The sequence below is a fragment of the Terrapene carolina genome, unplaced genomic scaffold (assembly GCF_002925995.2).
Source record: "Terrapene carolina triunguis isolate 2854851 unplaced genomic scaffold, T_m_triunguis-2.0 Scaffold67, whole genome shotgun sequence".
Classification (NCBI taxonomy): domain Eukaryota; kingdom Metazoa; phylum Chordata; order Testudines; family Emydidae; genus Terrapene; species Terrapene triunguis.
In genome coordinates, this window is record NW_020664418.1 from 34,178,686 (window position 1) to 34,191,513 (window position 12,828).

Genomic DNA, 12,828 nt, shown 5'->3' on the forward strand with positions numbered 1-12,828 from the left:
GGATCGATCCCGGAAGTGCTCGCCGTCGACGCCGGTACTCCAGCTCGCCGAGAGGAGTACGCAGAATCGACGGGGGAGCCTTCCTGCCGCGTCTGGACCCGCGGTAAGTTCGGACTAAGGTACTTCGAATTCAGCTACGTTAATAACGTAGCTGAATTTGCGTACCTTAGTCCGAAGTGGGGGGGTAGTGTGGACCAGGCCTAATTTATCTAAATAGTCTTTAATCTGTTCTTTCTCTATTTTGGCATGTGTTCCTTCCCCTTGTTAATATTAATTCTGTTGAGTATCTGGTCATCATTAACCTTTTTAGTGAAGACTGAAGCCAAATAGGCATTAAACACCTCAGCCTTCTTGATGTCATCAGTTATTAGCTCTCCTTTCCTGCTAAGCAGTGGACCTGCACTTTTCTTCATCTTTCTCCTGCTCCTAATGTATTTAAAGAACCTCTTCTTATTGCCTTTTACGTCCCTTGCCATTTTGTGCCTTAGCTTTTCTGATTTTGTCCCTACATGCTTGTGCAATTCCTTTATATGCCTCCTTAGCAATAAATCCATGTTTCCACTTTTTGTAGGATTCCTTTTTGATTTTCAGGTCATTAAAGAGCTCCTGTTAGAGCCATGTTGGCCTCTTACTGTTCTTCCTATCTTTCTTTCAGATCGGGATAGTTTGTAGTTGTGCCTTTAATATTGTGTCCTTGGGAAACTGCCAGTTCTCTTGAACTCCTTTATCCCTTACATTTTCTTACACAGACCTTACCTGCCAGTTCTTTGAGTTTATTGAAGTCTGTTTTTTGAAGTCTGCTATTGTCTGTATTCTGCTTCTCTCATTCTTTCCTTTGCTTAGAATCATGAAATCTATCATTTCATAGTCACTGTTACCCAAAGTGCCCCTTCCACCTTGAAATTCACAACCAATTCCTCTCCGTTGGTCAGATTCAAGTCTCAAATGTCTCTCCCCCTGGTTACTTCCTCCACTTTCTGAAAACAAAAATTTGTCCCTGAACTTATTGGAAATTTCATGTTTTGCCATATTATTTTTCCAACAGATATCTGGGTAGTTAACAGCCCTCATTACTATCAGGTCTTGTGTTTTGGCTCTTTCTGTTCTAGAAAGGCCTCATCCACCTCCTCTTCTTGATTTGGTCGTCTATAATAGACCCCAGGTTTCCCCTTTTATCTTTACCTAGAGAATTTCAGCTGGTTTGCCTCTCACCTTCTTCTGGACCTCAGAACATGTGTATGTATTCTTGATGTATAATGCAACACCTCCTCCCTTCGTTCCCTGTCAGGCCTTCCTGAATAGGCTATACCCCTCTATACCAATATTTCCTCTCTCTTGGATCGAAAATACTGCTTGCTCTCTGCTTTGGGATTAGACGTTATTCCAGGCTGCTTTAATTGTCCTGTGATTTTTGTTCTCTAGTACAATGTGGGGCTTGATTCCTGCATTCCAACTGTTGCTTCCTGAGCTGCCATGAGCAAGGAGTGCTGGAGAGAGCATGCTGACACTCTGACCTTGTCTGCACTGTGGTGTTAGTTTTAATCTCTACATGTCCCCCCCCCCACCCCCAAATGTCCCACCTTTGCACTACCACTGCTGCTGCTCCCCCAACATTGGCAAGAGTGGGAGCGCTAATATAAGCAAGGTACTACTGACTGGTGTGCTCTAGCACTCCCTCTGGTGGAGCTGTAACACAGATACAGCAAAAACAACAAGGAGTCTGGTGGCACCTTAAAGACTAACAGATTTATTTGGGCATAAGCTTTCGTGGGTAAAAACCTCACTTCTTCAGATGCATAGAGTGAAAGTTACAGATGCAGGCATTATATACTGACACATGGAGAGCAGGGAGTTACTTTGCAAGTGCAGAACCAGTGTTGACAGGGCCAATTCAATCAGGGTGGATGTAGTCCACTCCTAATAATAGATGAGGAGGTGTCAATTCCAGGAGAGGAAAAGCTGCTTCTGTAATGAGCCAGCCACTCCCAGGCCCTATTCAAGCCCAGATTAATGGTGTTAAATTTGCAAATGAATTTTAGTTCTGCTGTTTCTCTTTGAAGTCTGTTTCTGAAGTTTTTTTGTTCAATGATAGTGACTTTTAAATCTGTAATAGAATGACCAGGGAGATTGAAGTGTTCACTTACTGGTTTATGTATGTTACCATTCCTGATGTCCGATTTGTGTCCATTTATTCTTTTGCGGAGGGACTGTCCGGTTTGGCCAATGTACATGGCAAAGGGGCATTGCTGGCACATGATGGCATATATAACATTAGTGGATGTGCAGGTGAATGAGCCGTTGATGGTGTGGCTGATGTGGTTGGGTCCTCTGATGGTGTCGCCAGAGTAGATATGGGGACAGAGTAGGCAACGAGGTTTGCTACAGGGATTGGTTCCTGGGTTGGTGTTTCTGTGGTGTGGTGTGTAGTTGCTGGTGAGTATTTGCTTCAGGTTGGGGGGTTGTCTGTAAGCGAGGACCGGCCTGCCTCCCAAGGTCTGTGAGAGTGAGGGATCATTTTCCAGGATAGGTTGTAGATCGTGGATAATGCGCTGTAGAGGTTTTAGCTGGGGGCTGTATGTGATGGCCAGTGGTGTTCTGTTAACAGATACAGCAACAGTGGGATATTTGAAGAACAATGTGAATATAGACAGGAGGGGAGTGAGTAGTGCCTCTTCTCCCTGAGCAGCAAGCACTGAGTCACCTCCAATCTCTCTCTACTACAGGAAGGTTGATGAGCCATGGAATCTTGAGGGTAGGCTGGCGGGGGACACAGAGCCCTGAGAGAGACAGAAGACTCCCTGAAACAAAAATTGTAAATGGATTTATCAGGAGAATAGAACCTGTTTAGTATTTTAATAATTCTCAGGAACTTCCAGAAGTATCAGTCCCAAATATTGTGGTTAGGTGGAAGCTTTCTACAAATCTTGAGTATATTTCTATGAACAGTTGAACTGTTATACTTAATCTGACATATCAACAGTTTAGAAATGCTTTCTCTGCTAGTCTCATTTGCTCTGTCTAGTTTTCCTTCTAACTCATTTGTTTTAAAACTTTCTGTTTGTTTTTCTCTCCAGGCCTTTGGTTTATCTTGGTCTCAAAATGTTTGCTCGCTTTGGAATCTGTGAATTCCTAAACTGTTCAGAATCAACTCTGAGGTCGTGGTTACAAATTATTGAAGCCAACTACCATTCCTCCAACTCCTATCATAATTCTACTCATTCTGCAGATGTCCTGCATGCCACTGCCTATTTCTTATCCAAAGAAAGGGTAAAGGTAAGTGTACAGTTATAAGAAATACAGTAGAGGTGGAAAATACGTGAGTAGTGGGAACATTAGCGGAAATCAACCCTAATAAGTGATATATAGGGCCAGAACTTCAGCTGATGTAAATCAACATAGTACTTGTGAAGTCAAGGGAGCAATGCTGATTTACACAAGCTGAGGAGCTGACCTATAGTATATTAGATAAGAAATTATGTCTGGTAGTAGTTTCCAGCACCACAGAGCTGAACTGTACTTGGAAGGAGCTAGAGAGAGCCTCCTTTTAAAAGAAAACAATCCATTACAGTCACCCCAGCAGTGTGAAAGTCCAATGGGTGAGCAACATTTTCTCATTGGAAATACACTCTCCAACAGGTCTTTAAAATAAAAGCCCATTTAAGGCTGCTTTGCACCACACCATCAGAACAAAGCAGCCTTCTTCCCTGTTTGTCCTTTCCCAGGAGGATCACCCCCATATAGGGGATACCCAGGTGTCATGGAGAAAGCATAGCAGCTCCAATGCCAAACCTGGCCCTTTGCTATTGCCAACATCAGTGGTGTGGCGGCAAAAAAGGAAGCATGTCTGGGGTTTCCTTATGCCCTCTGACCATATTGGTCCATTGGGGCCTGTGATGGGGTGTGTACCTCCCACAGGCCCTGACAGGGTTTATGTGGGCCTTAGAGGAGCCTGGCTGCACATGGAGGGAAAGCCAGACTTAATTGAACATGAAGATCAGCTCGGCAGGAGCTGGTGACTATGAAGCCAGGACATTTGCAGCAGAAAGAGACTGTGGGGAGAGAGTCGGCAGTTACTCTCTGGGGGAATAGAAGAGGTAGGCAGCAGTACAAGGAGGCAGCAAGAAGTCTGAGGGAGAAGACCTGGACTTCCAGCTGCAGGATTCCTGGACTGGAACCCAGAGTAGAGGGTGGGCCTGGTGATTCCCCTACTAGCCACTGAATAAGATGAGGTGAAACCCCCTGAAGTAATGGGTGTAAGGACTAGAGCCCAGAGACAGGCGGAAGACCTGCTGTAAGGTCACTGGACTGCATCTGGTTTGGACTCTTCGTTACACCAGAAGGGGTGGACTAAAGTGTAACCTGGCTGCAGGGCCAAGTTGCGGGAAGAGAGACGACCACAACGACAGAGCAACTATCAGCAGGGGGCACCTTACAGGGAGACAGCCGCTGTGCCATGTCCAGCCAATGGAGGTGAGCCTGCGGTGAGGGAATCCTTTACAGTTACAGGACCATTGGCTGCTAGTGTAAATTAGAACTGCTCTAAAATATACTGGGGGAACAGACTGGCATACAGCTGGCCTGGGATCTGGGGAGTGCAAAGATAAACTAAAGCCACACTTACACACACGTGCCCTGTGGCATTGGGTGCTTCTCTGCCACAGCTTTGGACCAAACTTCCTATCCTGAATTGGCCTCCCTGAGCCTTTTGCTAGTGGTGGAACCTTGCTCAAAGGGACATCATTTGTGATTGTAAACAAGTTTCTAACCTCTCATTAAAACTGGTGTATGTATTATAACCTGGAGCTGCAGCTCATTAACCTGCTCTCCAGAGGCCGACTCTCAGGCAATATACGCCAAGGAGGAGAGAGAATTTCACTGGAAGTTTTCAATCCTCAAGTTGCCAAGGGTTTGGTTGCCTTCCCGTGACTATCTATGACAAACAGATGTGATCTGGAATCATTCCAACGCCAAAGAAGTGTGACTGCCCTTCCCTTTTTGAAAAAGTTTTTTTATTCATCTGCAGGATGCACAGGAAAAGAAAAATTGTAATAAACAAAAGCAAAGGAGATACCGCATGTATCTGAGCAGTTACAGCCTCAGCAATTTTGTTAACTCCAATTCAAGCTTAACCGGGTAGAAGAATGCCAGATTCTGACACCCATACTCACACTGAGTAATATCTTACTCCTTGAATAGACCTATTGAGATCATTGGGACTACGTACCAAGTCAGGTGCTACTCAGTGTGAATAAGGGTTGCCACTTTACTGCAGTATTTCTGGGCCAGATTCTTGATTGAGCATTAACAAAAATCATATCTGGGCCACAAAATAATGAAACAGTGTTTGTAGAACTGTGTTTTCATTGGTGTGCAGTAGGGTTTAGCATGACAGAACTAAGATTAGCAATGTGACATCAATGTATGATGGACTGTAAATTCATCCAAAGCTGGACAGAACATAGCGATCTCATCAAACAAAGGGAATAAGCCTGAGACATATTGCTGTTGCCTCATAGAGTCTATAGGGGACAGTACATAGATAAGGAAAGCATCCTGGATTTCCACGTGGACTGCGTCAGCCATCGCTACACTGTTCTTGTTCTTTCTGTATGTCCAGGTATCATGAAAGAAGTATTGCAAGCAGGTGCTGGTTTGTTGAGCTGAAATTTTGATAATCCAAATAAAGCTGGAGTTTACAAGTTGTTCCTGATGGCCCCAATGTGGTTGGTTTGTTGGTTTCCATAGATTGCTGATGCAAGTACTAATTAACCTCTACAATTGGTGTATGTCGTAGAAGGGCCCGTTAACGCTAGCAATGCAAGTGGACCAGCTACAATTGAGGGCTTGTCTATACGGCCCAACGGTGCAGACTAAGGGGGTATCAGTTGCAGCGCACACTAGAGGGTTGCGCTGTAATTACCCCATGTAGACCCTGCTAGCACCTAGTTCATGCTAACGTAGTCCTGTTTGAAACAGGACTATGTTAACACAAACTAGGTACCTTTTCATTTGCACTGGCCATGTCAATGCAGGGCAGTTTACAGCACAAAACTTTATTGCACACACCGCAGCTCTCAATCCTGTAGTCTGCACAGCAGGGCAATATACAAAAGCCCCAAGTTAACACAATAGAACCACATTTAATGGAGTGCGTATTTTTTTGGGAAGGTGTGGCTTTTTTATGGACGGCTGTTGTATATTGGTGGCTAATTTTTGGGACCAAATCCCGAAGTCTCTATTCAGGCTGAACGTCCATTGAAGTAAGAGAACTACAGGATTTTCTCCATAAATTGAAAGCTCAAGCCATTGGTTGTGTGGGAAGATCCAGTGGCGGGGAAGGGGATAGGAGGGAAGGACTCCATCTCCCCCATCAGCTGGCTGGAATAGCCCCACAGATCATTTATGCCCCTTATGCAGGGTTTTATGCGTACGTTTAGATCCCGTGATCCCTTCCCTGAACCATCCCCAAGACCTCATTTCATGGCAATCTGTTTGCAACTGGCCTGGAGAACCCCTGTTGTGGCTCTCCTGGGGTGAAGATGCACCCCTTCACAGCCGTTCCATCTGCCATCCCTTACTCCCCCTCCTCCCTAGTCCAACTGCAGGGCTTACGGAGTTCTGAGACCCTTACGTGGGGCCCTTTGCACTTGGGTGAATTTCAGCCTGAGTGAATTGTAGATATTCACACTTCCCATAAATGCCCAAAATGAGACAAAGTGACTGCTGTACCATATTAAAGAGGGCAGTGCTGAGAAGATGCAGATTTCCTGCTCTCTTCTAACTACTGCCTACGCTACTAAAGGCCTTCTAAGGCCGAAACAAAAGCTGCACAATTTTAGACATAAAGCACAGTGGATGGTGCATCCCAAGAACCTTGCAGATGTAAAGAGGCCCATACCCCCCAACCTTACAGCAGGAAAAAGATCAGAACATATTAACTCCAGAAAATGCAGCCCCAGAGCCAGTGAGGAGCATTGGGGCTCCACCAGAAAATAAGGAATGCCTTGCACCTGGGCCATGGGGCGGGCGGAAAGCATCATTGAGAATGTAATTATCTCCAGTCGTCAAAATGTAACAGAGATAACTATTGCACTGGGTAGGGTGCTACTTAGTCAGGCTGCTGGCCAGGCCATGGGACCGAGACGGCTCTTAGACAGGAAAGTACATCTTCACTCATCCTGCAGAACCAGTCTTCCATAGCTGATTCTGAACTCAGCAAAAATTGGCCTATCGTACATGATTTTTTAATATATTTTTTTTGCCAAAAACGGGCCGGTTTTCTGTCAAAACGGAACCATTTTTGAGCAGCAACAGACCTTTTTCCAGGTCAGAATACTCATTTTTTAGTGAAGGCGGTTTCTGCCATGGCAGAACACGGAAACTCAGTTTTACAGGTTTGATGCATTTTGTCCAAATTGTGAATAAAGTAAAATTTAGAGGGCACAAAATGTCCAAAAATGTCATGGAAAGTTCCATGAAGCCTACAGTGAACTTTCCATGGCTCTTTAGAACATCTAACCCTAAAAGCAATCTGCAGAATCCTGCCTTTTGCCTTTAAGCAGCTCAGTTTAACCTTTAAGGACCCGTGCAGGATTTCTAGTGATTCTTCCAGGAAACCTAAATGTCCCTGACTTCTCTTTTCAGCAAACTCTGGATCCAATTGATGAGGTTGCTGCTCTCATTGCTGCCACTGTCCATGATGTGGATCACCCAGGAAGAACAAACTCCTTCCTGTGCAATGCGGGGAGTGAACTAGCGATCCTGTACAATGACACCGCGGTGCTAGAGAGCCATCATGCGGCGCTGGCTTTCCAGCTCACCACACAGGATGATAAATGCAATATCTTTAAAAACATGGAGAGGTGAGTTGAAAATATGGGACATTTATCAGTCCATTAACCACCATATTCTTCTTCTACATATCTTACGGCAACATAAAGAAATGCAAGCAAACACACCAGAGGGAAATCGCAGCTTCTAGAGGGGTGGAGTTAGCCCCTTGGTAGGTTTGCTCATGAAACAATACCGATCTCTCTCATACTGCAGAGAATGCCAAAATCTAAATGATAATGATGATGATGATGATTTGTATTGCCACAGAACCCAGGAGCCGTAGGCCTGGGCCAAGACCCCACTGTCCTAGGCGCTGCACAAATACAGAACAAGGAGCTTACAATGTAACTCTCGATATGAACACTTTCACTGTTTTTATAGCATTAAAATAAGGGCGAATCTGGTTGCTTGTAAATTGGTGTCAGTGCCGCTTTGAAAAATCCATTTTATATCATTTGACCTCTAGGGCCAAGCAATGGTTGACCTGTGCACGTAACTGGATGGAAAGGGGAGCCCCTTCCCCTCAGCACACCAGACTAGTTGGCAGGTGTCATATGGCTGGCTGATGGCTAAAGGGAGAGGCTGCTGCATTTTGGGGTGGGAGCATGACCATAGCTCCACTCTCCCTACTCACCCAGCTGTGTTAGCAAGAGAGTGATGGCGGAAGCTTGGCTGGAGCAAGACCCTCTGCTAAGTGTGCTGCCAGAGCACCATGGGAGGCATGTGCACATAGTGTCTCCTGGCCGCACTGCTGAGGAGTTGGCATCTCCTCTCCCATCAAGCACGTGCAGCTCTTAGAGAGACAAATCTGTGTCCCTAAGGTATAATTCACTGCACGCCACTGTACAAAAGGAATGCATTTGTATAGCATAGATTCAGCTTACCAGCCCCTTCTCTCTGTCTCTCCCTTCCCCTACCCATCTCTGGAACACCAGTGCTCTATAGTGCCAAGTATCAGGGGGTAACCGTGTTAGTCTGTATTCACAAAAACAACAAGGAGTCCGGTGGCACCTTAAAGACTAACAGATTTATTTGGACATAAGCTTTCATGGGTAAAAAAACCTCACTTCTTCAGATGCACGGAAGAAGTGAGGTTTTTTACCCACAAAAGCTTATGCCCAAATAAATCTGTTAGCGTTAGCTTTTAAGGTGCCACCGGACTCCTTGTTGTTTTAGTGCTCTATAGTATTTTTTTCAGAGCGATTCAGTTAGTTTAAGCAAGCAGCCCTTAGTGAATGAGCCCTCATGTCCAATTGTTTCCTTCTTTAAACAGGAATGAATATCGAACCCTTCGTCAAGCCATTATTGACATGGTCCTAGCAACAGAAATGACAAAGCACTTTGAGCATGTCAACAAATTTGTCAACAGCATTAATAAACCCTTGGCAGCACTAGAAGAAAATGGGGTAAGCAAAACAACAAATTCTCCTTTAATTAACAGGCAGACAAAAGGGGATTGAGGCACTCGAGCTACTGGTAACGGGATGTACCTAGACAGTATGGTGATTGGCCCACTGGAAATACAGAGAGAGTCTTTCACCTCTAAGTCACTGGTCTGAATGCACATAAGTTAGATCGGTCATCATAGTTTTGCAGGTTAATGGGACTAATTTGGACATCACTTACACTGCAATGTGGTGATGTTTTCCCAGAGCCAGCAGTATGTTTGGGACCCATTAACTCATCAGAGTACTTATGGGAGACAGATTTTCTTGTTAAAAATGGGATGATTCCAGAAAAACTGAATGGGTGGTAATCCAAACACCTTTTGGCTACTAACATTTGATGACTGCGTAGTAACCTTTATGACAGCGGTTCTCAACCGGGGGTCTGCGCCCCCCTGGGGGTCCATGAGCTCTTTCAGGGGGGCCGTGGAGCCCCACCACTGAAACCCGGTGCCCCAAGCCCTCCCACTGAAACCTGGTGCCCCGAGCCCCGGCGCTGAAGCTGGCACCCCCCCTTCCCCAGCCGGGAGAGGCGTGGGGCCGAAACCGGTGACCCCTGCCCCAGCCAGGAGCAGTGTGGGGCTGTAGGCGGATCCCTCCCAAGCCCCCAAAGCCGGGAGCAACGTGGGGCTGAAGCCAACAACCCTCCCTTCCCCAAGTTAGGAGTAGCAGGGGGCAGAAGCCGGGAACCCCAGCGCCGCCCCCCTCCTCCCCCCACTGAAGCTGGGAGCTGCACTGGGAGCCCCTGCCCGTACACAGCCCCTAGCTACTCCCTTCCTGCACCCTGAGCTACTCCCTTCACTTCACACAGCCCCTATCTACCCCCTCCCTGCACCCTGAGCGGTTTTCAAACTTTTTGAACTGAGCCCCCCCCCCCCCCCCCCCCCCTGCCCCCCTTGGCTGCCCCCCCCCCCCCCCTTCCCCCCCCCCCCCCCCAAATAGAAGTAAAATTATGTCTATGCCCAAGGATCCCCCCCCCATCCGGCCCGGAGCCCCGCGCTCTTCCCCCCCCACCGGGCCCTGGCGTTTTTATAGCATGTTGAGGCAGGGCTCAGCAAGAACAAGGTTGGAACCCTGTTCTATGAGATATAGTGGGGGTCTCTCTCCAGCACCCAGAGGAGATGGCAAGTGTCCCTTCTGGAAACCCATCATCACAGTTGGCAGTGACTGGTATCACTGTTGGCCTTTCCTGCAAAGGGGCCAAGGACCAGGGCCGGATTCCCCATTAGGCACAGTAGGCATGTGCCTAGGGGCGCTGGCATTCTAGGAGAGCCTAAAAATTCAAATTTTGCTGCTCCTTGGTCCCAGCAGGGGGCGCAGCCTGCTGAGGGGGAGACGGCCCTACGCAGCCCTGCTGGAGCGCTCCTCACTCAGCCCGGCGGACAGAGTCACCTTCCAGTGGGGCCAATGAGCACGGCCGGAGGGCATGACTTGGGAGAGTGGGTCTCTGGGGTTGCTTGCGGGGGGGCTCTGGGCAGTGAAGGGGGGGCGCTGGGCAGTGGGGGGGTCTGTGTGGGGCACTGGGAAGTTGTAGTGGGGCTGTGTGAGGGTGCTGGGCAGTTGGGGGTCTGTGGGCAGCGGAGCACCTAAAAGTTAAAAGTGGCAGGGTACCCCGGCTGCCCACGGAGGTTAGGAGCTCCGAGACGCTGTGGGCGGTGGTGCCCCCCAGAGCTCCGAGTTGCCATGGGCACCAAGGTAACCCCACAGCTCCCGTCGGTGGCATCTTGCAGCTCGGAGCTGCTGCAGGCGGCGGGGTGGGGCTCTGAGCCCCTGCACCTAGGGGCGCCCAAGATGTAAATCTGGCCCTGCCAAGGACTGAGTGGGAACAGAGACTGAATTACAGATGCTCAGGGTCAGGATGTGAGCCCATTGTGGAGCAGTGTGGGGATGTGTATACTGAGCTGACCACGTGGCACGTGCTCTGTAAATAAAAGACAGCAGTTTTCAGTACTGTCAGTCTGGCAGCAGTTGTGAGTCTTTTAAAGATTTTTTTAAGACAGTGGGCAGAAGATATGATTGTGGCATTCAGTATCATATAGGCACAATCAGTAGCCAACTGGAATCCTGTGGACTCTACAAAATTGCCTGTTAGGAAATCGTTCTTTAAAAAACAAAAACAAACAAACCAGTTTGAATAACAGCTGCAGCTAGCAGTTCTGTTGCCAGTGTAAGTGGAGTGCAATTTTGTTGGAATGGTTTCTGCAAAGAGAAGAGTTTCAAAAGCTGTTATATCAAAGTTTATACCCCAACAGCATTGCTGGCAAAGCCCCATTACAGTAGCTGAAATGATTTTAAAAGTGTTTTCCTGATGTAGTCAGAGCAGTTTTTGTAAAGCTGTAGCTGTGAACTCTGTGTTGAACGGTGGGGGCAGTGCTTCTGTGGCATAAGAGATTAGGGGAGACGCAGGTCTGGTATTCACCCATATGCTGCCTGTGCAGTCATGCTCTCTCTCAAGGTGTTTGGAGCAAGGGGGACGAGAGCAAGCTTTTGTCCAGTGGGAGTTAGCTCTGCTCTTAGCATCCTAATGATGCAAATGGAACTGGGTGAATTTTTAGTGTGAAGCCAAAGTCTCCTTAGGATACTGCTGTCCTGAATAAAGCAGGAAAAATGCTGGTAAATCGGTATTATTCTCAGCAAGCTTACTCGGATCAATGTATCAGAGGGGTAGCCGTGTTAGTCTGGATCTGTAAAAAGCAACAGAGAGTCCTGTGGCACCTTTAAGACTAACAGATGTCTGTTAGTCTTAAAGGTGCCACAGGACTCTCTGTTGCTTTTTCCGATCAATGGTGGGCTTGATCCATTTCCCACTGAAGTCGTAGAAAGACTCCTGTTGATTTCAATGGGCATTGGATCAGGCCTTATGTACTTAACAAGTTGACTGTCCATGAGCCATGGTGTATCAAGATGCCTGTCTCCTGCTACCAGACCCAAGAGGAGAACAAAACTAGCTCACAGATGTATCTCAAGGGGGCAAAGTTCACATAATTTTGTGTGTTTAGTTTGATCATTTCAGTAACTAAATATCTTGTAATATGGCTGCTTCTATAGATATATCACACACACAAAGTGCATTAGAAGAACATTATTAAGGTTGCAAAGTCAAGCATTCAAAAGTTAGGAACTGCCAGAATGCCATGACATGTACAACCTGAATTTACACCTGCTACCCTTTTATGCTGTGATACGGTCTTTATTTACATGATCACATACTGGTGTTTTTTTTTTTTTTTTTTCATCCAATCAGTGTTCCTCCACCACTTGGCTCCTGGTCCTAGACTCTTTGTCCAGCCAGTCCCAATTCTCCCCTCCCCCCGCATCCTGTCTCCTCATAAGATTTATCTTCCCTCCCTGCCTATTTCTTTTCACTCACTCACTGGTTCTCAGTCCCAGGGCTTGGCTACACTTGCGAGTTAGAGCGCATTAAAGCAGCCCTGGGCTCCCTAGCTCACTACCCATCCACACCAGCAATGCATGTAGAGCGCTCTGACTCCAGGGCTCCTGGTACTCCACCTCGGCGAGAAGATTAACAGTTGGTGCGCATTGGCTGGAA

At 47.1% G+C, this 12,828-nt stretch overlaps 1 protein-coding gene across 1 annotated transcript in view; it reads left to right on the forward strand.

Annotated features, from left to right (window-relative positions):
- LOC112103444 (high affinity cAMP-specific and IBMX-insensitive 3',5'-cyclic phosphodiesterase 8A) overlaps window positions 1–12,828 on the forward strand; it is a 181,360-nt gene that overhangs the window by 158,006 nt on the left and 10,526 nt on the right. Inside the window, exons 15-18 of the mRNA XM_029910749.1 lie at window positions 592–608; window positions 3,075–3,273; window positions 7,645–7,862; window positions 9,107–9,239. Of these exons, the coding sequence (XP_029766609.1) occupies window positions 592–608; window positions 3,075–3,273; window positions 7,645–7,862; window positions 9,107–9,239 (567 nt within the window). The remainder of the gene's footprint in view (window positions 1–591; window positions 609–3,074; window positions 3,274–7,644; window positions 7,863–9,106; window positions 9,240–12,828) is intronic.